At 40.2% G+C, this 26704-nt stretch overlaps 4 protein-coding genes across 6 annotated transcripts; 3 read left to right on the plus strand and 1 right to left on the minus strand.

Moving 5' to 3' along the window:
• The first annotated feature begins 1473 nt into the window (after positions 1 to 1473).
• On the plus strand, positions 1474 to 6353 carry nqo1 (NAD(P)H dehydrogenase, quinone 1). The gene is made up of 6 exons (XM_048263062.1): positions 1474 to 1874; positions 3487 to 3654; positions 3769 to 3899; positions 4013 to 4126; positions 4345 to 4446; positions 5955 to 6353. The coding sequence occupies exons 1-6, from the start codon at positions 1748 to 1750 to the stop codon at positions 6291 to 6293; spliced, it is 981 nt and encodes a 326-aa protein (XP_048119019.1). The 5' UTR covers positions 1474 to 1747; the 3' UTR covers positions 6294 to 6353.
• Positions 6354 to 9237: 2884 nt separating this feature from the next.
• LOC125307506 (gamma-aminobutyric acid receptor-associated protein-like 2) lies at positions 9238 to 11456 on the plus strand. Its single transcript, XM_048263522.1, has 4 exons — positions 9238 to 9422; positions 10546 to 10601; positions 10697 to 10869; positions 10971 to 11456. Exons 1-4 carry the CDS (start codon positions 9389 to 9391, stop codon positions 11059 to 11061), a joined length of 354 nt encoding a protein of 117 aa, XP_048119479.1. The 5' UTR covers positions 9238 to 9388; the 3' UTR covers positions 11062 to 11456.
• Positions 11457 to 12952: 1496 nt separating this feature from the next.
• Positions 12953 to 19080, plus strand: kiaa0895l (uncharacterized protein KIAA0895-like). The gene is made up of 7 exons (XM_048263518.1): positions 12953 to 13192; positions 14055 to 14853; positions 15010 to 15153; positions 15244 to 15376; positions 16383 to 16688; positions 16883 to 16980; positions 17067 to 19080. The coding sequence occupies exons 2-7, from the start codon at positions 14092 to 14094 to the stop codon at positions 17226 to 17228; spliced, it is 1605 nt and encodes a 534-aa protein (XP_048119475.1). The 5' UTR covers positions 12953 to 13192; positions 14055 to 14091; the 3' UTR covers positions 17229 to 19080.
• A 755-nt stretch (positions 19081 to 19835) lies between these two features.
• On the minus strand, positions 19836 to 25729 carry csnk2a2a (casein kinase 2, alpha prime polypeptide a). Of its 3 annotated transcripts, XM_048263521.1 has the most exons (13): positions 24429 to 25729; positions 23943 to 23970; positions 23369 to 23480; positions 23144 to 23245; positions 22890 to 22940; positions 22736 to 22795; positions 22532 to 22615; positions 21977 to 22087; positions 21728 to 21829; positions 21509 to 21609; positions 20976 to 21124; positions 20649 to 20729; positions 19836 to 20531 (listed from the first exon to the last, which is right to left on the minus strand). In XM_048263521.1, the coding sequence occupies exons 1-12, from the start codon at positions 24451 to 24453 to the stop codon at positions 20656 to 20658; spliced, it is 999 nt and encodes a 332-aa protein (XP_048119478.1). In that variant the 5' UTR covers positions 24454 to 25729; the 3' UTR covers positions 19836 to 20531; positions 20649 to 20655. The 3 variants fall into 3 exon arrangements, with proteins under 3 accessions (XP_048119478.1, XP_048119477.1, XP_048119476.1); XM_048263520.1 differs by lacking the exon at positions 23943 to 23970 and having other exon boundaries at positions 19836 to 20084; positions 24429 to 25727; XM_048263519.1 differs by lacking the exon at positions 23943 to 23970 and having other exon boundaries at positions 24429 to 25726.
• Positions 25730 to 26704: the final 975 nt, after the last annotated feature.

The following is a 26704-nucleotide window of genomic DNA, read 5'->3' on the forward strand; positions in this document are numbered from 1 at the left end:
GTGATTACTGAAAAATAGCTTTAGATTAACAAAATAACAGCCTGGTTGGATGTGATATGGTATTTAAAACAGGTCTGGAAAGCTACAGCCATGTTTTCGAGAACTGAATTGCTTGGAAGAGCAGAAGAAGGCTAACCAGTGGGCAGCCGTGGCCCACTGGTTAGCACTCTGGACATGTAACCGGAGGGTTGCCGGTTCGAGCCCCGACCAGTGGGCTGCGGCTGAAGTGCCCTTGAGCAAGGCACCTAACCCCTCACTGCTCCCTGAGCGCTGCCATTGTAGCAGGCAGCTCACTGCGCCGGGATTAGTGTGTGCTTCACCTCACTGTGTGTACACTGTGTGCTGTTTGTGTTTCACTAATTCACCGATTGGGTTAAATGCAGAGACCAAATTTCCCTCACGGGATCAAAAAAGTATATATACATACTTATACTTATACTTAAGAAATGCTACATTATTCTTTGAAAAAGTACTAAGATCAGATGCACAACAATATTGAGATTGTACTAACTATAATATTGTCTGAGGCACTCCATTTAAATGTATTGCTCAACACTGCTATTGGTTTGGCTTTAACCAAATATTGTATTATAACCTAGGCTTGACTCTGCCCACTTGCATCTGACTCGCTCTGCCACTCCCACTTGGGGCCTAAATGTTAAATGGTAATGGCGCCACCTGCTGGTATCAAATATACAAACCAGAAGACATTCTTATGCAGAAAACTTGTGAGCTCTTATCCTCAGCACTTACAAAGTTCAAGAAAAGGTACACTGGACAGAGTGATTGGATGCCTCTCCTTTCAGGAAGAAAATCACCTATATTAAACCTATGAACAATTACACCACTGTCAATAGGCAGTTTTTGCTGCAAACTTTAGAGCTAGTCTATTAAGGAATCATATTAAAACAAAAATTAGAACAGGCATTCACAAAAAGTTTGTTTTAACAATATAAAATAACTGATCATCTTGTTGGTAGACTGAATTTAATGACATGTCTTACATTGCGGCTGAGTTAGCAATTATTGTAGTATTGTAGTTTGTAGTAGTGCATTTAATTTAATTTAATTTCAATGCATTTTATTTTAACAGATTAGAGAATAAAAGTTAAAAAAAAAGACCATTGAAGATTAATTAATTTGTCCATAATATTATTTATTTGCAATTATTTTGAATTATAGAAATGTCTGGTTAAAAATAATTGTAAAATTACATAGATATATATAGTGCTTTGCACATCAGTTCTGAAAAACTGTTTTGCGGGGCAAAGGACCAATAGGGAAGTGTACATTAAATATTGTCTGTCAAGTTCTTCTGCCTGTCCCCGTCCCGCCTGGCCCAGCGTGACAAAACTGTACCGATGACATTCCTCCTTATCAGTCTCATCATCAAGCCTTTGTGTGGAATGAACCATTGCAGGTACAGCAGGTGTCTAGGTCACGCCTATGGGTCAGGGCAATAACACCTTCCCTATAGAAATGCATTTGTCAAGTCGTACCAACACACTTTTGCAGACTAGACTTGGTTTGTACTTCACACACAATCTAGTAATCTAGTAATGTGCTGATCACTAGGGAATATTTTTTTTTCAGTTAAACCCAAACCCCCAATTAGAAAAGTGGAATGTCCAATGTGTGGAACATTTGGAACATGTAGTTAGACCTGTCCTGTGGCTCTCCTGTTACTCTCCTGTGCATTATCAAGTGAACCGGCATCAACCATATCTATATCAGACTTCCTTTCACAATGCTTCTCACGCAAGTCGGTACCAGGGGCTGTATAAGAGCTGTGAGCACAGCACTCAGGCATTCCCCCAGAGTGGTCAGTCGAGATTGCAGGATTACTGTAGCCTGTTCCGGAAAACACACAATGGGTGAGTCTGCCTTAAATACAACAGGGACTTCCTGTGTTTTTTTGTTGTTAAGTACCAGGTTATAAATGCATTTCAAATGTTTTCTTTTTTACTTTAATTCTATTCTATAATTAACTATTCATGCATTATTCATTGATAATGCATTAACCGGGTTTAATCCAATCCAAATCACTGCTTGAATTTGTGCACGGTGCTATGTCTTTATAGCTCATGCCAATTTCACTTTTTTCCTCCTCTTACTGTTTTTTTTATACTAGTTTACTGCTGGTAAAGTGATTTATACATACAATAGTTCACAAGTTAGGATTGTCTGTAGGGCTGTCTTTCTCTTATTTGAGTGTATACTTCATTACTGTTCTAAGGAAAGATAGTTTCTTCAAAAGCAGCATCAGATATCTTCCAAAAAATCACATAATCTCAAATCAGTGTTCTGTGACTGCGCTCTTCTTTGAGGATAATGTTGATGTACCTCTAACTGCTTTGGATACTCTGGAGGGGAATCCAATGCACAGATGTTTCCCATGCACTACTGCTGTTATATCCATGATATAAATCATGAACATTTTCTACTTCATATTGTTATTACACCTATAACAAGATGTCTTTAGCTGCATATCTATTTAAATCATGCTAATCATGTCTATCAAAACTGCAAAAATAGTGGCATTGTTACATGTGCACTAGAATTTATCCATAGAATAGACAAGTTGTTTACATAAATCCTCTATCTGTGCTCGACACGCTCTCATCCAATGTAAAGTGGTACATCGTGTATATTACACTAAAGTTAGATTGGCCAGAATGTATGATGGAGTAACTGCGACTTGTGATAGATGCAAGCAGTCTACGGCGAACCTCGTCCATATGTTTTGGAACTGCCCCTCTTAATACAGTTACTGGTCAGACATTTTTGCCACTTTGTCAGAAGTACTGGGTGAAAATCTTGAACCCAATGCACTTACTGCGCTATTTGGTATCCCCCCTTCCTTGAAGACACATATTCTATGGCTTCTTTTGCAAAATCTAAGAAAGATGTTCTTGCTTTTGCCACCCTACTGGCGAGACGACTGATTGTTTTGAACTGGAAATCATCTATACCACCTTCACACACCCGTTGGATTAGGGACATCCTTTACTTTCTCAAACTAGAAAAAATCAGAATGTCAATTACAGGTAGAAGTGATATGTTTATGAATCTTTGGGGACCATTCCTTGAGTATGTCAACAAGTCTGATGTCTCACTTATTCCAGACTCCAACACCTGAAGGAGACATACTGAGCGTGTTTAATATGCTATATTTGTCTGTGGCTATGTATATGAAGTTGTTTAGCTATTAGTTATATCTTGTATTTAGCATTTTCTGTCTGATGTGTAGGTTTTTGTTTGTCTATGTCTGTTTGTTCTTTTGTATGTTTGGGGGTTGATTGTTCTTCAAAAAAAAAGAAAACTGTACATGAATGTGAAACATTGTTTGAGATCACTTTGCTTAATAAACAAAGTTTGGAAAAAAAAGGAAAAAAAAAAGAATAGACAAGTTGTTGTTTTTTTTGTTTTTGCCCCCCCCCCTTTCTTTTGCCGTACTCACACTGTTCCTATGTGTGTGTATTACAGCTGCCAAGACTGTCTTGATAGTTTATGCACATCAGAGCCCCACTTCGTTCAACTCCGCTGCTCATAAAGTCGCTGAAGAAGCACTAAAGGAGCAGGGCTGCAAAGTCCTTGTCTCAGACCTGTATGCCATGGACTTCCAGGCCTCTGCAACCAGAAAGGATATCTCAGGTAGACACCATTCTAATTCACTATTGGCTAGATATGTAGGTAGGTAGCACACTATACTGAGATTACATAATTTGAATCTCTTGTTAAAATGTATGCTATCTGATACTGAGCCAGGTGATCTGAAGGAACCAGAGAACTTCAAGTATGGAGACGAAGCGATGGCTGCTTGGCAGGAGGGTCGACTCTCTAAAGACATTACAGAAGAGCAACACAAGGTGGAAGAGGCAGAGTTGATCATCTTTCAGGTTTGCTCTCTCTCTCTTGCTTTTTCAGGTGCATATATTGGTATCTACACTAAAAGTACAACACTATAGCAGTAGTTATTTGACCTGTCTACTGATTCCATGTGTCTTCACAGTTTCCTCTCTATTGGTTCAGTGTCCCTGCCATCATGAAAGGTTGGATGGACAGAGTTTTGTCACAAGGATTTGCCTTTTCACTCCAATACATGTACGACAATGGCATTTTTAAGGTACTTGTTGTGAAAGTTTTTAGATATTTCAGGTATTTTAGCCCCAGAGGGCAAAGGGGGGTTGATGAGGCCTGTTTGGGCAAGTGAAGTGATACTATCTTTAAAAACTTGATTGCTTGACTGTTTGTCTTATGAAAGTGTGTTCTTGATTTGCAAATGATAAAGATTTACTTTGGACTGCATCTAATACCTGTTGGTGCGATAACATGTTTTTCAAGGACAAGAAGGCTGTGTTGTCTATTACCACCGGGGCCATGGAATCTATGTTTTTCTCTGATGGCATCAGTGGGGACATAAATGTAACACTGTGGCCATTGCAGGTCAGTATTTTATCCAAGTTCCATATTGCTGCAGAAATTCCCCTTTAAACATGATTTACAGTTTCATTAGATCTCTGTAACCAAACGGAAATAAGTTTAAACACATCAGTGGATATTGCCTTAGACTGTGTACTTTAAGTCACCGTGGTCTTAGGACAAAATATGGTAAGACAAAAAAGTCGATAAGGCAACAAAGATAATCTGTAAATGTCATGAAGACACTGAAGCTTTTGCCATAAGTGATGACAGCATAGTTGTGATTGAGGACAATATCTGAAACAATAATATGACAAATTATGGCAGTATATCCACGATATTCTCCAGCCAACAATATAAGTATAAGTATATATAATTTTTTGATCCCGTGAGGGAAATTTGGTCTCTGCATTTATCCCAATCCGTGAATTAGTGAAACACACTCAGCACACAGTGAACACACGGTGAGGTGAAGCACACACTAATCCCGGCGCAGTGAGCTGCCTGCAACAACAGCGGCGCTCAGGGAGTAGTGAGGGGTTAGGTGCCTTGCTCAAGGGCACTTCAGACTACTGGTCGGGGTTCGAACCGGCAACCCTCCGGTTACAAGTCCGAAGCGCTAACCAGTAGGCCACGGCTGCCCCTTAGGCCAATAGGTGTCACCATGACACCTCAGTATTCAGAGATACGTTTTTCTATTACATTATGTGCTTACATGATTGCAAAAGGGTTCTCCAATGTTTTCTTAGCCTTTTAAAATTATATCAGATTAGTAAACAAAATGGTTGCTGATAATGGACAATGATAATGGACAATGGTTGCTGATAATGGGCAATGTAGATATTGCATTAAAGATCAGCCATTTCTTTCTACAGCAGTCGAGAACCCTTTTGCAATTATGTAAGCACATATTGTAATCTGAAAACTGCTGCCCTGATTAAAAAACAATGCAACTGATCTCAGCTGGTATTCTGTCTATAATGGAGTGGAATGGAAATGTCTAAGTAACCCCAAACTTTTGACCGGTAGTGTACTGTATTCTACGTAATGTAAAAGCAAACATTTTGTCAGTCATAGAATATCCATATAGAGTGCAGAATTGTCAATATTTCGAAATACGGTAAATATAAGTTGACGCATATAGTTAGCCTGCTGAGACTACACTAAGTTATAATGTGTATAAACAGAAGGAAAGGAAGATGAAAACCAGATGGATTTCCAGTTTAAGGAATCAGGTGAATAGTCTACACTGCACTATATAACATATACTGTTTATACTGCACCACCTGTCCATACTGTAGATCACATAGCACTTTTTTTTTTTTCTTTTTTTTTTTTTTTTCTGGTTAGACGCAAACTGCATTTCGTTGTCTCTGTATTTGTACTCTTCACAATGACAATAAAGTTGAATCTAATCTAATCTGAATCTATATGACAGCATGACCTAGAATGTTGCATGATATGTGTGTCGTAGGCCTACCTGCCAGATAACCGTAGGCTGTCATGTCTTTGTCTCTATTATATGCTTCCAGAATGGAGTCCTTCACTTCTGTGGATTTCAAGTTCTTCAACCGCAGATCTTCTGGAGCATTGCACATACACCCCCCAACATAAGGACAGTCTTGTTGGATGCTTGGAGAGCAAGACTGAAGGGGATATGGGAAGAGAAACCGCTGTCCTTCGCATCCTGTGCACTCTTCGATCTTAGCTTTCAAGGAGGGTTTCGCCTGACCTCTGAGGCTAAGGAAAAACTTAACGTTGCTCCTTATGGCATCACAACAGGGCAACACATGGGCAAACCACTTCCTCCTAATAACCAGACCAAATCAGAGAATGAGGCTGCAAAAAAAATATCCGATATTCTGACATAATATGACAATTAGACAGGGCATATTTGTAAGCCTAAATAATAACATGAATACAACAAACTATTGATGATTCTCTCACATACACCTATGTGTGTGTGTGTGTGTGTGTGTGTGTGTGTGTGTGTGTGTGTGTGTGTGTGTGTGTGGGCTGTAACGATATGTGTATCGAAACCAAAATCACGACACTCACATCCACGACCCTGTGTCGCGGTGAGAGAAGGCAGTATTGCGACACACCCCTTCCAGTGTTTCCGGTAGCACTTGGCAGCTTAGGCGGCCGCCTAAGCAACACACGTCTCCGGTACGTTGTCCAAAAAAACAAAACAACAGAATTTCATAGCTCTAGTAGCTTTCACTGTAGAGCTATGTGTGCAACCTTACCATATAGAAGTACCTTAAACCCCCTCTCCTTGCCCTACTCTCTCTCTCTCTCTCTCAGGCTCAAGATGTGAAATTAGCACAAATACATTAGGGAAACCAGATGCAAACACCATACTCATAAATTGAAGGACAAAAAAACACAAATACCTTACTCTCATATAAAATGTCTTTGTATTTAAATAAAATGTAATACAAACATATTAAAGTTAATTATCTAAGTTGTCTGTCACTGGGCTATGCTGTTCTAAAACAAATTCCATCATGGGGACATTAAAATATAATCAATTGTATTATATTTTTATAAAAATATTTTATTTTGTAGCTGTTACAATAATTTGACCTGCTTTTTTGTCTATTTGTTTATTTTCTCAAGAAACTTGAGGTTGGTATGAAGGAGTGTATTGTGTATGTGAGCAATTTCATCTTCCTGAATCTCAATATTATGATCACAACAGGTCTGGGCAAATTATTAATTAAATTTTCACGTGGGGTAACTTGTTGCAGGGCAACCATAACCGGTTCCATGTCTTCCGATTAGATGATTAATCATCAGATCATCAGATTAATCATTACTTTAAAGTTCTCAAGAAACTTGAGGTTGGTATGAAGGAGTGTATTGTGGATGTGAGCAAACATTGTACACATTGCACATGGTGCAACTTCTTGCAGGGCAACCACATAACCGGTTCCATGTGTTTGAATTGGATAAAGTTCTTATCTTAACTTATCTACCTGAATCTCAGTATTCTGATCACAACTCTGGGCAAATTACAAGTCAGCACCAGTGCTGCATTCATTGTTTTGCACTTTTATAATCGCATCACCAAAAGTAGGTTATTGGTTTTACCAAAAGAATTTGGCACTATTTTTAAACTACAAACCTATAAAGTATTTTAATACAAAATATGATGCCATTTTTTTCCAACTAAATAAAATAAAAATGACAACATACTATTTTGTATTTTACATACATGTATCAGACATACTGCCTATCCCTGGCTGTTGGCTGCAGCAACTCAAGCTAGGTAGTACTGATTGTTTTGTGTTTGTTTTGTGTTTATGTTAGTTTTGATCCAATTTGACAAGTGAAATAAATGTTTGTTTTTTTAAAGCTGTCATAGGCACGATATTTAGGCTACCTCTGTTAAGCCTACACAAAGTTGCGTATTAAGGAGTATTTCCTGATCGGGGAAACCTTTCGTTCTGCAGTTCAATTGTGCCGCAGGCCAATAAAGGCAAGCGTGTTTGCCACTTACATTTCTGACATCTGACACTTCACACTGCTGCAAGTGCATCAAGAAAGGTCCCGCCTTACACCATGTTAATGGCCAATCATAGACAAGGATTTGGGGTGGCACCTGGGGTGGCCAATCGAATCTCAAGGGTGGCCTGTGTCACCCGGCGCCACCCCTCAGCATGCACATTTAATCCAATTAAAACATTCACAATCATGAAAGCTTTCGCATAGAAGACAACTAGCTAAATTGTTATTAGATCCGCTAAGCATCATTAGCACGCAGGGGCGTAGCACAATCCTGATGGGCCCCCATGTCCCCCCCTCATGCATATATTCCAGACTTTTCAAGGGCCCTCTCCCCCTTGGGGCCCGGTAATCAGTCCCATTTTTACCCCCAGTTCAACGCCACTGTTAGCACAAATTTGTTTAAAACTCTTGCATTCAAGTTGACTGATCATCTTAATACCAATGTATTCCAAGACTCAAAAGGGCCTGTCCCAAGGAGAACAAGTATTACCTTGGAACAGTCCAACCAGTAGACCATAATAAGCTAGCCAACACGGCTAGGCCTACTTTATTTACAATATTTCCAGGCTTCAACCAGAGCTGCTGTCAGCTTAAGCTGTAATAATAGTACCTAGGCTATAATCTGCATAATGTGCGCTGTCATGAATATCAGAAATTCAGTATTTTCTAAGTTTATATCAGTTGTTTATATATCAATATAATTCATATTATATAATATAATATTGTATATTATTATATACAATGTATAGGCTATGTATATTTAGTGTTCAAATCAGTCCAATTTATACATGTTTTCAAACATTCTAATCCTCTAGTGTTCCAAATTATTGAAATGTTATTTAATACTGTTACAGCCCTGTGTGTGTGTGTGTGTGTGTGTGTGTGTGTGTGTGTGTGTGTGTGTGTGCGTGTCTTTAAAGTTTATATCGAGTCCCTTTACTATCTAACATTGCATGCAATACCTCTGGTTAAATGAGTAATAAAGGATGAGCAGCATTTGATATCCATTTGTCACAGAACACCTATTTATCCAAATATTGCCATATCATAACATAGTTAGCCTGTACTCACTGCAATTGGTTAGGTGGTGATTGCTGACCACTTGTCGACGATGTTGACTCATTTTGCATAAATGACTGTTTTGGTGAACAGTAATAAATAAAGAGTGGTTTTAGACTACATTTATTGCTTAGATTTAAGCAATCCTTAACCACGTAGTTTTAAGGTTTACATAATGCGTCTGAAGAAACGCTCTCCTACTTTGGGAGAATGGTATGCTCCTATTATGACGTATCATTCTGGGTTGAACTGTATCAAGGAGGCCTGTTTTGCTACCTTGTTTATGTCGACGTTCTTACTTTGTATCGAGTGAAGTAATACTAGCTCTTATTTAGGCCTACGGGAATTTACTTTTTTTATCTGAATATCGCGTCATAGAGGGAAAGCAGCAAAAATGAAATGGATGTTTAAAGAGGATCATTCTCTTGGTGAGCTCTGCACTAATTATTTTATGATTGTTCATATAGGCTACATTTCTGAAATATACGATTTGGGCTGCAGCCTATATAGCCAACATGTTAACAAATCAATCAGAATTTGGATTTGGCAAGCAGTTTACGAGTGGGTTTCTAGACCTTGACAGAACATCTGACTGTTCCTCCGTGAACTCTGGCTAACTGTAATAGCATTCGGCCAGATAGATAGTTGGGGTTACATTATAATTTTACATAGCGTGCGATTAGCGCCGTGCGCAAATTGATTTTTTTATTAATGGAAACCACCGAAGTAACCTCGGTCAGAAGCCTATAACAAATGTAAGATTATAAAAGTGAGTCTGGTGTTGACAAAACACACGCGTGACGCGAAAGGAACATAACCTTTCAACTCTGATAGCCTAAACGAATGTTGTTTTGCTTGTAAGAGCACTCAGTTTTGCAGCCCTTATATAGGCTGTCATATCAGTGTAAAGTGTAATAGCATAGGCCTAATTTAAAATGTCAGTCGACTCCAGTTTTCTACTTCGAGTTCACCCAGAGGTTGAAATAAAAATGAAAACGATAGCAGCACTGTGTTTAAACTAGTTACTTTCGATTTGATAATGTCACCATGTTTTGACTGCACGTAATCTTCTATATTTTGGAGGTCATTCCTCAAGTAGGCACAGGCCTTCAACTAACGCTTAAGTCTTATGATCATCCCATCCCATAAACAGTTTCTCAACTTTTAAAACGCTAAGTCATCATGTTGGCAACAACTTGCTACAGGCCTATCACATTGCCCTGCAACAACAAACCTCAGTTTGGTTTGTCAGGCTAATCATCCGTGTAGTATGCCTTAGAGCTGCAGAGGAAGAGGTATGCCACTATAGTGGTGTTTAGTTTTAAGTTTTGTTATTTTAGAGTCTGTCTTAAGTTTGATTAACTGGTTCTATCAGTTGTATTAGCTTTGGCCATATTCATACTGTCAATTCTGATCAAATACACAAGACCCTACTCAGACCTGGAGTCGTGATACAATAACAAGTCAGCACTACTTTTAGTTCAGATGTGCGTTTTCCCACAGGACCAGGTCTCTTATAACCTGCTGCCATTACTCTCTGTCTTTCCACAGAACATCGATGTGTAGAGTCAGCCAAAATTCGCAACAAATACCCAGACAGGGTTCCAGTGAGTATTAGACCTACCCATTCTGGTACAAATGATTTGTTCTTGTATCTCCTCCGCCATTTTGTGTGTTAAATGTCCCGTACCCTGTTTTTCAGGTAATAGTCGAAAAAGTATCAGGATCACAAATAGTGGATATTGATAAACGGAAGTACCTGGTTCCCTCGGACATCACCGTGGCTCAATTCATGTGGATCATTCGAAAACGAATCCAGCTGCCATCAGAAAAAGCCATTTTCCTGTTTGTTGACAAGACGGTGCCTCAGTCCAGGTCAGACCTCAGTCTACACCAAAATAGCTAAAATAAAAGTTTGCTTGAAATTGTTGATAAGTATGAAATCATTTGACAATCTATGTTGTGTTTTCTTTCAGCATAACAATGGGACAGCTGTACGAGAAGGAGAAAGACGAGGATGGTTTTTTATACGTGGCTTATAGCGGCGAGAACACTTTTGGCTTTTAAAACACCTTGACTACTCCTACAGACTCCCCCATCACCCCTTTCTCCAACTCAATAATGATAAGCAAATGTGTTATGCGAAAAGGATGACACAATGGTGACCATAAAGATAGAGAATGTGGATGCACCAGTTATTGCTGCCTCGTTTGTGTGTTTTGAATTTGTGCACATTGACATTCTGTTATGTAGAGGTTTGAAAGAAGAGTTGTTTGTGTGTGTAAATAATTTGTATTTTTGGTTGGAAGTGCTTTTTATGTCTCATCAATGATGTAAAAATATTTTGTTTGATATTTCGTGGTCTTCATTTACTATAATATTTAACAACAAAATATTTTATCTATAATGAATATATATATATATATATATCCAACCAATAAAGATCTGTCAGATTATGTTCATCTATTGCTGTGGTCAGACTTCTGAACTGGAAATAACTACTCTTAGCAGCACCGGTAAACATAAAGGTGCATTTAAAAATTTAGAATATCATGGAAAAGTGAAAAGTAAAACTTTCATAATCTAGATCCATTACACACAAAGTGAAATATTTCAAGCCTTTTTTGTTTTCATTTTGATCATTCTAATCTTAATTATGGTTTACAGCTCATGGAAATCAAAAATTCAGTATCTCGGAATATTAGAATAACATATTTAAAACAGAGATGTCGACCTGAGAAGAGCTCTAATCAGGTAATTGTGTCAAAACAATTTCTTAAGCCTTTAATCTCTCAGTCTGGGCAGGGCAATTGACTTTTCCCATGATATTCAAATTGTTTGAGATGCACCTGTAAGAGAACAGTTCCCTTCAAAGTGCAGAGTATCTGTTGTGTTGTTATGGGTAGCCCTTCTTTAAAATGTAGCCTACACCTAATGTGAACTAGAATCTTTATCCATCAAACACAGGGAGAAGGATTTTTTCTTGGTGTAGCTAAAAAACGAGGTGCAGTATAGGCCTAGTTATTAAAAGATCAAATGAAGAATAAATAAATAAATAAATAAAATTCACTGACATTGAACACAAGCAGACAACAGGTAAGTGCATGCTAATGCAACAATTAAGATCAAGATAAATCACTCATAGGCCTATAGGTTGCAGCAACAACTAACTGTGCAGAAATTAAAAATATACGTCTACTTAAATATGTTTAAGTAATAATCAGGGTTCCCACTCTAAATCAAATGTAAAATTCCATGACTGAATTTCCATGACTTACTATATAATGAATGGTACAATATACCGACCAATGATTGCAGAGCAACCGCATATAGCGTTCAAGAATCATGAATAAATGGGCATTGAATAAACAAAGTTGGGCTACTGAAGCAAGCAGTAAAGCTAATGACCAGATGTACACCAATTTTGTGTGGAAATATATGGGTCATTCCCATAGGATGGCCCGCCAGGCTAATGACCCGTGGGAACCCTGAATAATATAAAAGTGCAAAAAGCTGCCAGGTCTGAGTGATGAATGTTAATTTAAGGTGTTACTGATCCTGACCCTTGTGGCCTGAGGGCAGAAACTCCTTCTCAGTCTCAGTCCTGTTTCCTGAAGAAAGGAAAGGAGAAGTGGATTTTAAAGATTTTCCTGATTGATGGCCATCTCAACAGACTCATTTCTGTCACATGTATCTGTGACGAAAAATAGAATCATGTGATGTTGTCAGAATCAGACTTCATGATCTGATTCACAGTGCAAGTAATTGAAATATGATAGGCTTTTCAGCTACTCTGTTTACGGACAGATAAGTGGCTTTGTGAGGTAGGCTATTAAAGTAGGCTAGTCTTTGAATGAAACGGGGCCGCCGGCAAATATATTTTAAAACATGAATTAGGCCTTTAAGGTCTGTGTGTCGGTGAAATTGAGCGTGCATACGCAGCAAACGTTTCTGCGCAATAGGTCATTTTGCTGCGCCGGGCCGCACTACGCGTCACTTTCCAACAACGTATTCCCGTATTCGGATGCCTACCGCCTACCATAGACGCCTATCGTAAATGTACCGTTAGCTGCCAAATATTCAGCGGATCCATCCACCGGAAGTCTAACCACCATTTGTACAGAAGACCAGGCAATAGTAATGGGACACTATGAATGAACACACACATCGAGTCGCTCATTCTCGAGAACGCTGCATAGTAAGTAATTGCTTTCTTCTACATGGGCGTTATAAACATTGATTCCAACCTATTTTGGTTAGTTTTACAACCTGATACTCACGTCATATACGAGAGCATTGGCTACTTCAATTGTTGCTTAGACAGGAGCCTTCATTCGAGCAGACGTTCCTTATTGTTCACCTAAATCTCCAACTAATTTAATTAATCCTGTATTTAATGGAATTTGGAACTTGTTACATAGGGACTAAATCATGTAAATGCAGTGTCGACCTACACAGGCAGCGTTGTCAAAGGGCTATAGCCTACTCTTTGATGTTGCTGGCTAGCTGTTTGGCAATTTGAAATTCTGCATTGCTTACCTCGCCCTTTTCACATCAACCGCGTGGATCATACACATCATGACATAGACTGTTGCTTGTTTAGGCTCATATGTATGCATAATGAAAACAATGTTGCTTGTAGTGTAAATGCAACAGTTTGTATTCGGTTGCGTGCAGTTATAAACTCTGATACAAATGTAGCCAACGGAGTCGACAAGTGTCACGTTGACATGGATACAGGCCAACTGTATGCTGACCAAATACACCTTGAAAACACGCACGGTTTGAAAATATAAAGCCTCATTTCGGTAGTTCTGGATTTAGAATATTATATTAGTTCAATATAACTATAGGCTAACTATAAGGTGTAGCCTACAGCACACAGTAACATTTTTAGATATTTTTTGTAGATAGATATTTAGATTAGGATTTCTTAATGTGCTAAACAGACTGGCTTGTTGTCATGTCAATGTTTTACATTTACCTCAGATACAAATAATGCCCGACTTTTGCTGTTTTAAGAGACAATCCGATGGACTAATACAACTCCCCCTTTTCAGGTGTGCAGCATCCACTACATGAGCTGTTGATGTTGCAATGGTGCTGGACCTAGGTGATAATTGCATGGAGCAGACAGAGGGCATGGGTGCAGTCAGGAACAGCACCGATGGGATAGGTCCTGAGGCCCAGTCTGACAGAGCCAAACCCGTCAGGACCCGAGCTAGAACCAGCAGCATCGGCCAGAGGGACCGTCTCTCCCACAATGGGCTGCAGCCCAAGGCTTGCTCCGGTGCGGGCATCTCCACAGACACAGACCACAAGGCCGTTGCCGGGGAAACTGTGGTTCGTCGGGGCACAGGGGAAGTCGCGCAGGCAACGGGTCGGAGAGCTAGTGGGCGGAGGCCCCTGAGTCTGGAAGTCACCCCACAACGGCTGAGGACCAGCCAGACCACTGAGAGGAAGATCCTGCAGCCACCATGGCGGAGTGGAGCCCCCTCTCCACCCATGCGCAGCCTAACAAGCCCCAGCCTGGGGCCAGAGGGGGGCTGGATGCGCCGCAGCGAAAGCACCTGCACCATGAATGCCAGCGTGACCCCGAGGCCCAGCAAGGGGCGCATTCGCTCAGCCACCTCCCTGCCCCATATTGCCAAGCTAGGCAGCCTCAAACCAATTCCCCCAGCCCCCTCACCCAGGGTGCCCTGTCTGCTGGTGGCCCTGCGGCCGATCAATCTGGAGCAGGAGCGCCAGACTTTTTTTGAGTCAGACTACCAGTACGAGCCTCAGTTTGAGTATGTTTCACCAGAACCAGTGAGCGTCCTGGAAAAGTACAAGGAAGGTTCTGGTCTTTTCCTTTCCCAGGTGCGTTGCATCGAATATCAACATGATAATTAACTAAAGGGCTAAACAGGAGAAGAGAACAAAAAAAAATGTAGTGCATGTGTCCTTGTTTGAGGAGAAAAAATGCGGTGATTATTAATCAGGTGATTTTTATAATTAACTGTCCTTCTATTACAGGCTATAGGCATCATGGAATGTGTTCTGAGGAAGTTTGGCACATATGAGAACTTTGAAGAAATCACAGGGGGAAGTGTGCTTCCTAAAAGCCGCGTGTGGGCATCGGCACGCAAATACTTGCAAAAGGAGGGCTGTGTGGGAGAGGTGGATGTTTGTTTTTGTTTGTATTTTTGCGTTTAGATGTTTCTTTTTGTAGTTTTCTCCTGTGACCTTAGTTGTTCTGTGTCCATCTAGGTGGTGGTGTGCCTCTCTGATGAGCTGCTGTCCCAAGCAGTGATGATGGTGGAGCGCTGTCGACCAACACTGACCATCAACCTGCAGGGAGCTCGTCAGCATTGGCTAGAGGGAATGCTCAGGCATGAGATTGGTATGCTACGGCCTATGGTCAAAAATTACTTTATGTCAGTAATAACAGGGTAATTATTCAACTATTTCATTGTTGGCCATCGCCATGCCACCAGAACCTGGCCAGAGGCCCTTTCCGAAACTAGTGATTTCGGCCACTCTCTAGCCCCTTGCACTCTGTTTGCGCATTCAGGAGGAGGCTTATTATTAAGGGCTATCCAAAACTAATTACTGTTAAGTGGTAGAATGTTATAAACCCTCCAATGCCGAGTGAACACCAAGGGTGACTTGTCGAGGGTCAATTGTGTCAATTAATGTGGCATGTCATGGAGGATGTTTTATACCCTGAGTACCCCTGTAAACAAATCCATGGTTCCGTTACAACCTGTTTCCGCTAGGGAGAGTGAAGTTCGTCCCAAAACTGAGTGCGATATTATACCCTACGAGCTAATCAAGGGAGCTTGATTTAGCTGTGAGGGTGATTCCCACCCTAGTGCACTCTGTAAGGGGGAGTGGGTAGGTACTAGTTTCGGAAAGGCCCATACTCTTGCAATATAGAATACATAGAGTATATATCCTCATAGAGAATATTGCAAGAAGACCATGTCAAATGTATTATTGTAGTTTTCATTGGTAAACCAATATAACTCACCCAGTCTTAAGGCAAAAAAAGAAATGGTGACAAGGCATTATTTGAAAGGGATCATCAATTGCAGTTCCTCAGATTCATTAAGGGGGAAATGTAGTGAAGTTCTATACTGTTACATAGTAATACCCAGTGTGAATTTCTCCAAATATGGATCTCAGTCCCTGTGAATGCTTACTAGTAGACGGGATATGTTTGAGCTTTATCCCCCTTAATCTGCTTAAGCCATCCTTTAATGCCAGAAAAGTTATTGCAGTAAATTAGTGTGGTATATATCCCCAGGTCTTTGTGCCATTCAGAGTATTGGTCTGTTGGAGGTGTTAAGATGGGTTCACTTCTAGGTCTTATTTATGCTTGGTACAATACGGATTATCTTTGTTAGGCACTCACTACTTGCGAGGTGTGAACAACAATCTCCAGCCTTGGAGTAGCGCCGCGGGCAGGAAGAAGTTTGGCCTGAAGCCTGCCAACCCCACCGAGGAGGGCCTTGCCAGTTTACACAGCGTGTTGCTAAGGAAACAGCCCTACCTGTGGCGTGCCGCTCTGCTTTACTACACGGTGCACCACGCTGCCAACATGAGCTTCAGTCAGCTCTTCAGCCACATAGCCCGCTTCGTCCAGAACCCCGCAGTGCGCTGGGAGTACTGCCTCCGTGCCAAGAGGGGACAAACTGATACCTCCAAACCAGGTCTGTGAACATGCCGTATGTTAGGTTAGCATCCAGTTCATTTGCAAATAAGCAACATGTGATTTAGTGAATATACCATTAGTGATTACAGGAATTGAAGCCATACCTTGTTTAAATGAACTGAGCCATTTAAAAATAGTTTACCCAGATGAAAGGTCAATTTAAGTCTTAACATGTGTTTTTGGTTTGTACAGGCTGCTTCAGTAAGGATCAGGTATATCTTGATGGAATCCTCAGGATTTTGCGACACAGGAGAAACATCGATTTCAAGATGTTGACCTCTCTTGGCAAGGTCAGGTCCTCTGTGAATTACGGTATCCTGACGGTACTATGCTGGCCTTGATATGGTTGCTGATGCTTTTTTAAATGTCTTCACAGGTATCTTATGAGGACGTGGAGAGGCTCCGACATATGGCGGTCCTCCACAGGACCAGAATTCCTCACTTTATGCAGGATGAGGTGCGGTACCTTCAACACCTCGACTACATTGTTGAAGTCAACGAGCTGGATGATGCAGAGCTCCAAAATCTCGTACCTTAGGTCTTTTTCCAAGGCCTCAGAACCATGGACTGTTGGTGATGACAGGGGCCAAGGTTTTTACAGAGGACCAGGATGCCTGGAACGGGGCCATTGACAAATATCTACATCTTCACTATACACATACTATGATATCATAGATGTCATCAGAAGTAGCCTATTGGTTTCTGACTTACAGAGACCTACATGGCATAATCATATACCACTATATTATCATGTTTACCAACACTGTTGCAAGAAAAAGTTTCTAAAACCTTTACAATTACCTATCCTACTGTGTTCTTAATCAGACTGTTTATTACTGCATTTTAAATGAAAGATATATCATGGATAAAATCCTGGTGTGTCCAAAGGGTCCAGAAACTTTTTCTTACAATGATAATCCTAAACTCTCTTTAGGGTCATATCATTATCATATTACAAAGATAGTATTCCATAGCCAATCCATTTACTATAATTATGAGGGAACTATGATTAGCCTTACTTACGATAAATGCACAACCTACTGGGCAAAGCCATCAGCAGTTTTTATAATTGTCCATTTCTTAGATATTCCATATATCTAAATGGCACATAATAACAATGGAGTAAATTTAAGAACAAGTGTAGAGAACACAATGCAAGTTATGTCCTCTATGAATTATTCAATTTGATTTTAAATGAGAATTCTTGGGGCCCATAACTCAAAAGGAGTTAGAATCATATCACTACCGTTAAGTCACATATCAACTGGTGGCCTTGTATTTGGGTCAGTATACATCTTGTGTTGTATGAAAGCATGCCAATGTTGAACTAACATTAGTAATCATTCATCTGTCAGATGGACCTTGTGCATATCTAAAGCAAGTTGGTATAAAAAAAAAAAGTGACTGAGCACACCCTTCGCTCAACTCCTTTTCATGTACTCTCAAAGGCACTGCATTTAATGTATCTCCTAAAATGCCTGCCACAATATTGCTACTGCTTTGTCAACATTTCAAGATCACTCATGTTCTACATATTTATGCAACTATTTATTTTATATTTATTTTCCGTGTGTACTTTGAAAACGAATGTTACTGGTATTAGCTTTATATCTCCATTTTGAAGGAGTACATTGTTTCAAGCCTTAGTATTGTGAACAGCAGTAAAGGGCACCAAGGATGACTCATGACTAAAATTTAAATTTATTTTGCCACATATAAAAGACGTGGCAGATGTTATCAAGATTGTCTCAAACACCAACAAGTGCCATTGACTTGTGTCTCCTCGTGATATTTACAGTATACTGTAGCAGCAGCTGTACAGGGCAGCCTTTTATATGTATTGTACACTCAGTACAGTGTTCTGACCTCTTTCAAGGCATTAGATTTTACTTGATTCTGACTGTGCCGTGCACACCTATCTAGTATGCTGAAAGATAATCGAGAAAAAAAAAAAAAACGGGACCGTTTACTTCTCAAGAGCAACCTTGGTGGACTTTAACATTGGCATATACATGTACGTAGGTTGACTGTGACTCATCCAAGCAAGCCTGTTACTGCTGCAGCTAGGTGCAAAAACAGCTAAAAAAGCAAGTGCTTTCCATAGCTCCCTCATGGCTGTGATTTTGTTTTAGCTTATTTGTTTTTTGTAGTACCTGTTTGTAAATTGAAGCGTACTGGGCTCAGGGGTAGAGAGCAAAATATCGTGTCGTGTGCCTTAGTAAGGCGCAGGGCTTATTATGTAGTGGCCACATTTGTTTAAGTGCACAGACTTGTAAACACTTCTCTGTACCGTCATGTTACACACTGCACGAATATTGCACATTTTGTGTTTGATGTGATTAAACTGGAAATTCCAGTGTATTTATTAAAATACTACAACCAATTTGTCACCACCAGCCCAGAGTCTCCTCATTCAAAGATGTAACTAGAGTACACTTTCATACACTAGATATTTTGTTTTGGAGACCCAGTAGATTTCAGCCATCACATGTAAACACAATGGAATCTTTCTGGAATTCACTGAAACGGTGCAAGGTATGTTCTCTCATTTCACCAGACTCTCATCACACATGTATTTGGTATTGAACAACTTTTTTTCCCCAGATTTTATTAGAGCACATTTTCAATTACTAGACCGGCGAACTAAAATGAATGCAACTTGTTTACGTTTGCTGCAACACTCCCACTGGATACCAAACCAATCCGAAACAGCAAGTCAACAAAATAAGAGAATGTGCATGTTCACCTTGCAGTATTTTGCTTTTGTTAAGCTAGTATGTTTTAACAATACAGAAAAACGAGATATTTGACACTAAAAAGAGATAGGTCACATTCTCAGACTTTTAGGCAAAGGTAGAAATTGTTAATGCACACTTGCAAGACAAAATTAAACCACTGCAAGGTAGACATGTTTTTGGAGCCAAAAACAAGGTTTTACAAGGTTTCTTTCCCCTGGTAACATGATTACCATATAAATACATAGTTATAGACATTTCATCAATAGTGTGACAAACATTACATAATGCACTTTAATATACTTCTTAAACATCATATATATGCAATGTCATTTTGGAGGCTTCTGTTGCTGTATAAATAATGGCATCCCTGCACTATAGTAATGTAATGAGGACATACATACAACAAATAAAATAAAATTTATTTATTCTCATTGATAGTAATTCTCAATCCAACCATAGCAGAAAAAAAAAAATTCTCCATGCCACTCAACACTACAGCTTCGGATTCTGACCTCATATCAGCAGGCGAGAACCCCGTCCAGCAAAAACCCCATTGGCACTGCTAGGACCGATCCCTCTTGAGATACGCAGACCCAATGCAAGGGGGGAAAGAGCAGGCATTCTTTCCTCCGGTGTCTGTCAAGCTTATTTTAAAACTGGGAGGGAGGGGGGAGGAAACAAAAGAGGGATGGGGTTCAGTGTGTTCTTTTACAAAACGCTTTTTTTCTTCTTCTCTTCTTTCTCTCTAACTAAAAATAAAAAGGAGTGGTTGGAGAAGGAGGGGGAACTACTGTTGGTTGTACTGTTCCTGTTGGGGGTCTAGAGCAGCGGGTAAACAGTGTGGGTTTGTTTGTGTGTGTGTGTGTGTGTGTGTGTGTGTGTGTAGAAGAGACGATTTGCCAGTGTATGCACATGTATTTTTGTGTGTCTTTGTTCGTTCTGTACATGTCCGAGTGCTGGATGACATTTTTGTTTTTTGTTTTTTTTGTTCCAGTAAAACTGTCCTCCTGAGGGGCAGAGAACTCTGCCACCAAAAAAGTTTCAAGAGTTGAGGTAAAAACAAAAAAAGACGAAAAAAGAATCATAATAAACTGGGGTGTTTCCTGGGAAGAGAAAAGGAAGAGATATGCCAAACCATCTGGTGAGTATTGAAAACTAATACACAGCAAGAGAAAATAGAGAAAGAGAGAAACCTGATGAAGCAACAGAAATGGTGATACCTGCTCATCATGTTGCGTTGGAGCCGCTTATTGCAAGAGTGCTGTCTGTGTTGGAGAGAGACTGTCCCTTCAGCACAGGATCTGTTGGGAGAGACCAGAGGTCACAAAGGCTCACACTGCACTACACTAGACTTCACTGAGGTAATGTGGTAAATTAAATACACAGATCATCCACCCATCGATGGATTAATCAATCCATCTCTCATATATATATATATATATATATATATATATATATATATATATATATATATATATATATGAGAAACGCAGACAGGGAACAAAGGACAGACAGGGTTACTATTGGATAGGATGACCGAGTCTTACAGAAGTAAGGGTGCTCCATGGCTTCGGCAGCGGTCAGCCTCTGCTGATGGTCATAGCGCAGAAGCTTGTCCAAAAGGTCGAGGGCCTCTGGGCTTACCAGGTGCTGGTTCTCCGGCTGAACAAACTGCTCCCAGCGCTTACGTGTCTGCCTGCACAAGAGCCACCAAAACGCAACAGAGCAGCGACCCGTTAAGCTTCACCAACCAAAATTGTGAAATGATGCTTAAGGCTCCAAAGAATGTCCTTATACACTAATATATATATATAGTGTGTGTGTATATATATATATATATATATATATATATATATATATATATATATATATATATATATATATATATATATATATATATATATATATATATATATATATATATATATATATATACATATATATATATATATATATATATATATATATATATATATATATATATATATATATATATATATATATACACACACACACACACACACACACTAATTTATACTCATGAGGCTCTTCCCAACAATTCAGCCCAAAGGATACTCACTGGCCCAGTAGGTCCTTGAAACGGGTGTCCAGTTCAATGTGGTACTTTTGCAGGTAGTCATAGAGTTCCTCTGTTCCCAGGACCTTGGCTATACGGACAAGCTGCAAGAACAATGGCCCAGTGAAGCTAAACATGACACATTCCTCACATAACACAAGCCTCTGGGTGTGGAGGCTAAATGCCCCCCCTCAGCTCGTCGGAGATGGCAAAGACAAATACCTGGTCATAGTTATCTTGTCCGTGGAAAAAGGGCTCCTTCTGGAATATCATACTGGCCAGCATGCAGCCCAGGCTCCACATGTCCAGACTGTAGTCGTACATCTGTAAAGAGAAAAGCCAGATAGCACTGGAGTAAGACAACACTGTCAGACAAACGATGCACTTATAATCAAATGGACACAACGACTACATGAATCTAAATGGATCAGCAATTGGCTGGAAGAGAGACACAGATAGAGGCTAGTTCACCTGATAGTCCACCAGCAGCTCTGGTCCCTTGTACGACCTGGATGCCACCCTGACATTGTACTCCTGAGCAGGGTGGTAGAACTCTGCCAGCCCCCAGTCAATGAGACGCAACTGTTGCCAACACACGCACACACACACACAATAAGATGACAGCAAGATGAACATATTGCCACACTAAGCCAGAGCAATAACAATAGGGAACACAGTGAATGTGGCGCCCTGACCATCTGGTATGTCAGGGCATTTTTATGCTTTCTGAGGTTTTCTGAGGAAAAACAATAGTTATGAATAGAATAAAATATAATACATTTGCTAAATAATACAACACAAGAATGAATGAACATGAGAGTGAGGTCATTTCTTGTTTCAGCGGCACTGTTACTGTTTGTAAGTGTTTAAACTGTAAACGGTTTAAGCAGATCAAATACCCAACACAGAGATCTGATACTACATGGGGACAATTGCAATACCAAGGTGTCTCTTCACAGTGGAAATGGGGATATTCTCTTATACGAATTAGCAGACACTAATGATTTTAGAGAAAACACTGGGTACCTTTCTCATTTGGTGGTCTATCATCACATTGTGTGGCTTGACATCCCGATGCATGATCCCCATGCTGTGACAGTAGTCCAGAGCCTGTCAGAACACACACACACACACACACACACACACACACGCACACACACGCTGTGGTCACAATGTGCTGGATTGGATGTAAAAACAAGTGTAGCATTTGAAGTCTTGCAGTCTAATCACCTTGAGCAGCTCATACAGGTAGAAACGTATATCAAAATCTGTTAGCCTCTGGTACAGGTCCTACAAAGACAAAAGGCAATTATTAACCATTAAGAACACTGACTTCTCTGAATTGATTCGATAGATTCGGTCGTCCATTAAAAAAAGCCTTTACCTTAAAATCTGTGTTATTAATGCACTCAAAGACAAGTGCTGGTGTCCTCGACTGTAGAAAGAAGACATACATTTACAAGGGTTGTCATAGATCGCAACTTATCATGCTGCAGTCTCAGTGGTGGCCTCAAATGAGTTAAAACGAATAGAATTGCACGAACAGCTGACTCCACTTACAATGCATTGTGAAATATAACCATTTGCTACTTATTTCAGCTGGGAAGCTTAGGACAGACAATGTGTAAGAGTGCATACCACTGGATCCTTCACTGTGTCCACCAGACGAATTATGTTGGTGCCTCCTTTCAGATTTTCTAGGATTTTGATCTCACGTTTGATCTTCTTCTTCTTCACAGGCTGAGGGTGTTTAAATAGTCAGTTATACACAGGAGGTAATGAGGTAAATGCAGCAGACAGTCAAGAACATGGCCACCCATGTTAATAAGCAGTGATAGCTGCAAACAGTCATTAGGGCTTTACCTTGAGGATTTTGACAACCACCCTTTCATTGCTGTTGACGTTGATGGCTTCAAAAACTTCGCTGTACTTCCCTCTGCCCAGTTTACGTACAAGCTGATAGTCATCCTGGTTGCTGAATGTCACAAGAACAATAAATACATCATATTAACGTCAACAGCATCATCTCACCAGGCAACACCCTGAGGAAAAAAAAACATTAACAAGGCACCTCAATCACATCCAATGGCCTAAATATCAGTATAGGTATATTGGTCCAACAATAAAGCGGTACCAAAACCATATATATATATATATATCTGAGGTCAGGCTCAGTGAGAATTTTTCATCTGGAAATGTCCCAGTGATGCAGCCTGTGGTGTTCAATGAGATATGAGATTAGATTATAGACATGTTTCCTTTAACATATGGTTTTAACCAATAAATCCTCAAATGTTGAAGTTCAAAAGGATCAGCAGGTTTCAGATATAAGAAAAAATATGCCTGACAACTGGGTCTCCCCCTGCTTGTATCTATCCATTAATAAACTTTGCTAGAACTTTCTATGTGAGATGTCAATGAAAGATGTGTGTCTTACTATAGTAGGTCGCAAACAGCATCAGTAACTGAAATGCACAGAATTCAAAATATCACTGTCAGTCAAAATAAATCTGATTTGGGCATATAATCACGCCTTGGTTGCAATTACCCGTGAGGGAAAGGTGCAACTGGCATACCGTTAATTAACGTGATGTTATGTGATGGTGGGTGGTAATCATTTGAGGCGTGGCTGTGGAAAAAGCCTTTGCTGACCACTCGCTGCTGTATGATTGATGGAGAGGGAAGGGGAGTGGGGGAAGCTTCACTTACAGTATTCACTGCTGACAGTATTCAGCCATAGCCCATGTTGTAGGCTTACTGTTTAGCCATCTATTGAGGGAATATAGGATGCATTTTGGCACATCACTAGATGATTATGAATGTCCATGATCCCTATCCGTCAATCACATATAATCCGATTGACATTCTGATTTCAACAAGCCACCAGAGCACTGATGGCATAACCAAAAGACTGAATTCTTACCTCCAGCTTGGGACGTGAGCTTCATAGTCCCAGTACTCTTTGCTCTTCAGCTTGTTGACATCGGCATACACCCGTGCTTTGCTACCGGCCGCTGGACCGGGCATGGCGGGTTTCAACAATCGATCTGTCCGAGACCCCCCTACCGCAAGACTCTTATCTATAAACCGAACAGCAGAACACCTACACTCCGGCGTCCGGACCTTAGCTGCTTCAGAGTAGGAGTTTCTCCTCACGACAAATTTCGTCCGTGGTTGGTGGCTGAACAGTGCTGGCCACCGCAAACTCTCATTAGAGCTAGCAGTGCGGATTGTCAGTACAACGATGAGCGAGTGTCCAAGCTTGCTGAACAGGCTGTTTGGCGGAATATGGAGAGCCAGTTTAAACGACGCGTCGGTGTAAGAGGGAAATAACGTTAATAAGATGAGGTAGAAGTAAAATATATTGTGCAGCAGGGATTCAATTGCGAATAAACTGTTTATCCTGTGAAAAATAATAAATAACTGGAGAATAGCCACAATGTGTGGGCAACGGAGTTATTTTCTGGTTTCCACGTATAACCTATACTAGCTTTACTAGCTAGCTAACTACATTAGTCAGCGACCCGCGATCCAGTGTAGGGGAATGCAAACGGAAGAGACTGGTTTGCGGGCACTGTAGACCTTAGCTAGGAGTCGTAAGGCCCGTTGCAACTAAATTAAAACGAAGCTGTCAAGCTAACTCACCAAAAGCCTAAATAAAATACGATATAATGCAAATCAAATAAACATTAATTACAAAGCATACTGACCGCACATATTGTCCATTGTGGCAGGATCGTCCATTCGCAGACGAGCAATAACGTTAAAACAAAATAGTGTAGAATAGCTTTTCGATCACAGGCTAACGGTAGCTAGCTAACTGGCCCTGTGTTTTAAGGTAATGTTAGCTACGTACAAAGTCTTTCGCACGAAATACACCGATTCACGCCCAAAACACCAATTCCCTAACGGCGTGCTCAACTCTGCCAGGGGAACCCCTGGTATCGCTAAAATGAAGGGGTGTGGGGATCCCCTTATTGGAATCCCCTTCGGTTCATTCTTCAGTGCTACGAGTGTTTGCGGGGACAGCGTTAGCTAGTCAGCTAACTAAATCAGTGAGAGACTGGAACCAATATGTCCATGGAACCAGCAGCCAGCGTCATCAGACAGATTTTTGGTTCCGGGTCTCAAAACGGCGAAATCCGTCGGGTCTACTGACTGATTAATTGAGTTTATAGGTGTACAACGAATTAATATGGACCAAAATAGTATTTACTGCAAAAATAACTAACGTGTCATATGTAGCCTTCTGCAACTGAAAATGAACTCGATGTGAACTTTATTACGAACCAGTCTTGTCACTTTGACACACCCACATTCCGTGACCAAGGCTACGCTACACAATTTTATCACGTCGCAAAACTGCTTTAGCCTACATAGGCTATGTAATACAACAATAATGTTGTATTGCGTTTTGCACTGATGCTGTACAATATGAGTCTGATAATCTGCATATGTCTATTGTTGTAAATGTTAGCAACTAGGCTACTGCTCTAAAAGCAATTCAACACTTCAATTTAACAATCACTGCAAATATGCAAACTCTGTTCTGTTCAGTCTCCGGATGCATCTTAACTAGGCTTTAATTTGCATGTGTCCTCGTTAATGGATAGACATACATTGATTTGGTGTTTCCACGTGATAAATCAGCATATCACAGTTCTTCATCGCATCATTGGTTTTACTGTCAATGATCATTGCTACTGTGTCTAGTGTGTCATTCTGGATCAATAACGTGTAGGCTTTACTAAGATGTATTGCGCATGCTTCATTTTAAGGCCGAGCTGATCGTTTAAGAATTAGGTTAGGCTATCTGTTGAAAACAGACAGTAAAAGAAAGGTTGAACCCCCAATTGTACATTTTCTTTTGGTATATTATCTCCTAATGAAGGAAAGTTAAGGCAACTGGAAGTGAGTAGATATGTCCTCATTCAGCAGGAATCTGTCTAGCCCACACTAAACTGGAATTTGGTAAGGCTTATTATTAACAACAGCTTGTCAAGTAAGCAGAGATCTGGTAACATGTGAGACTCACAATGACCCACAATTTTTGATTGATTTCCAGCCACACTGACAATAATAGCCTCAAACAATTTCACTTATTTAATAAACTTAAATATTAAAAAAGCCTATTCAAATATAGCCTACTGTTTGCTCTGAATAGATAAAGTTTGCTCTGATAAGATAGGCCTTAGTATA

The sequence above is a fragment of the Alosa alosa genome, chromosome 14, assembly GCF_017589495.1.
Source record: "Alosa alosa isolate M-15738 ecotype Scorff River chromosome 14, AALO_Geno_1.1, whole genome shotgun sequence".
Taxonomy (NCBI): Eukaryota; Metazoa; Chordata; class Actinopteri; order Clupeiformes; family Clupeidae; genus Alosa; species Alosa alosa.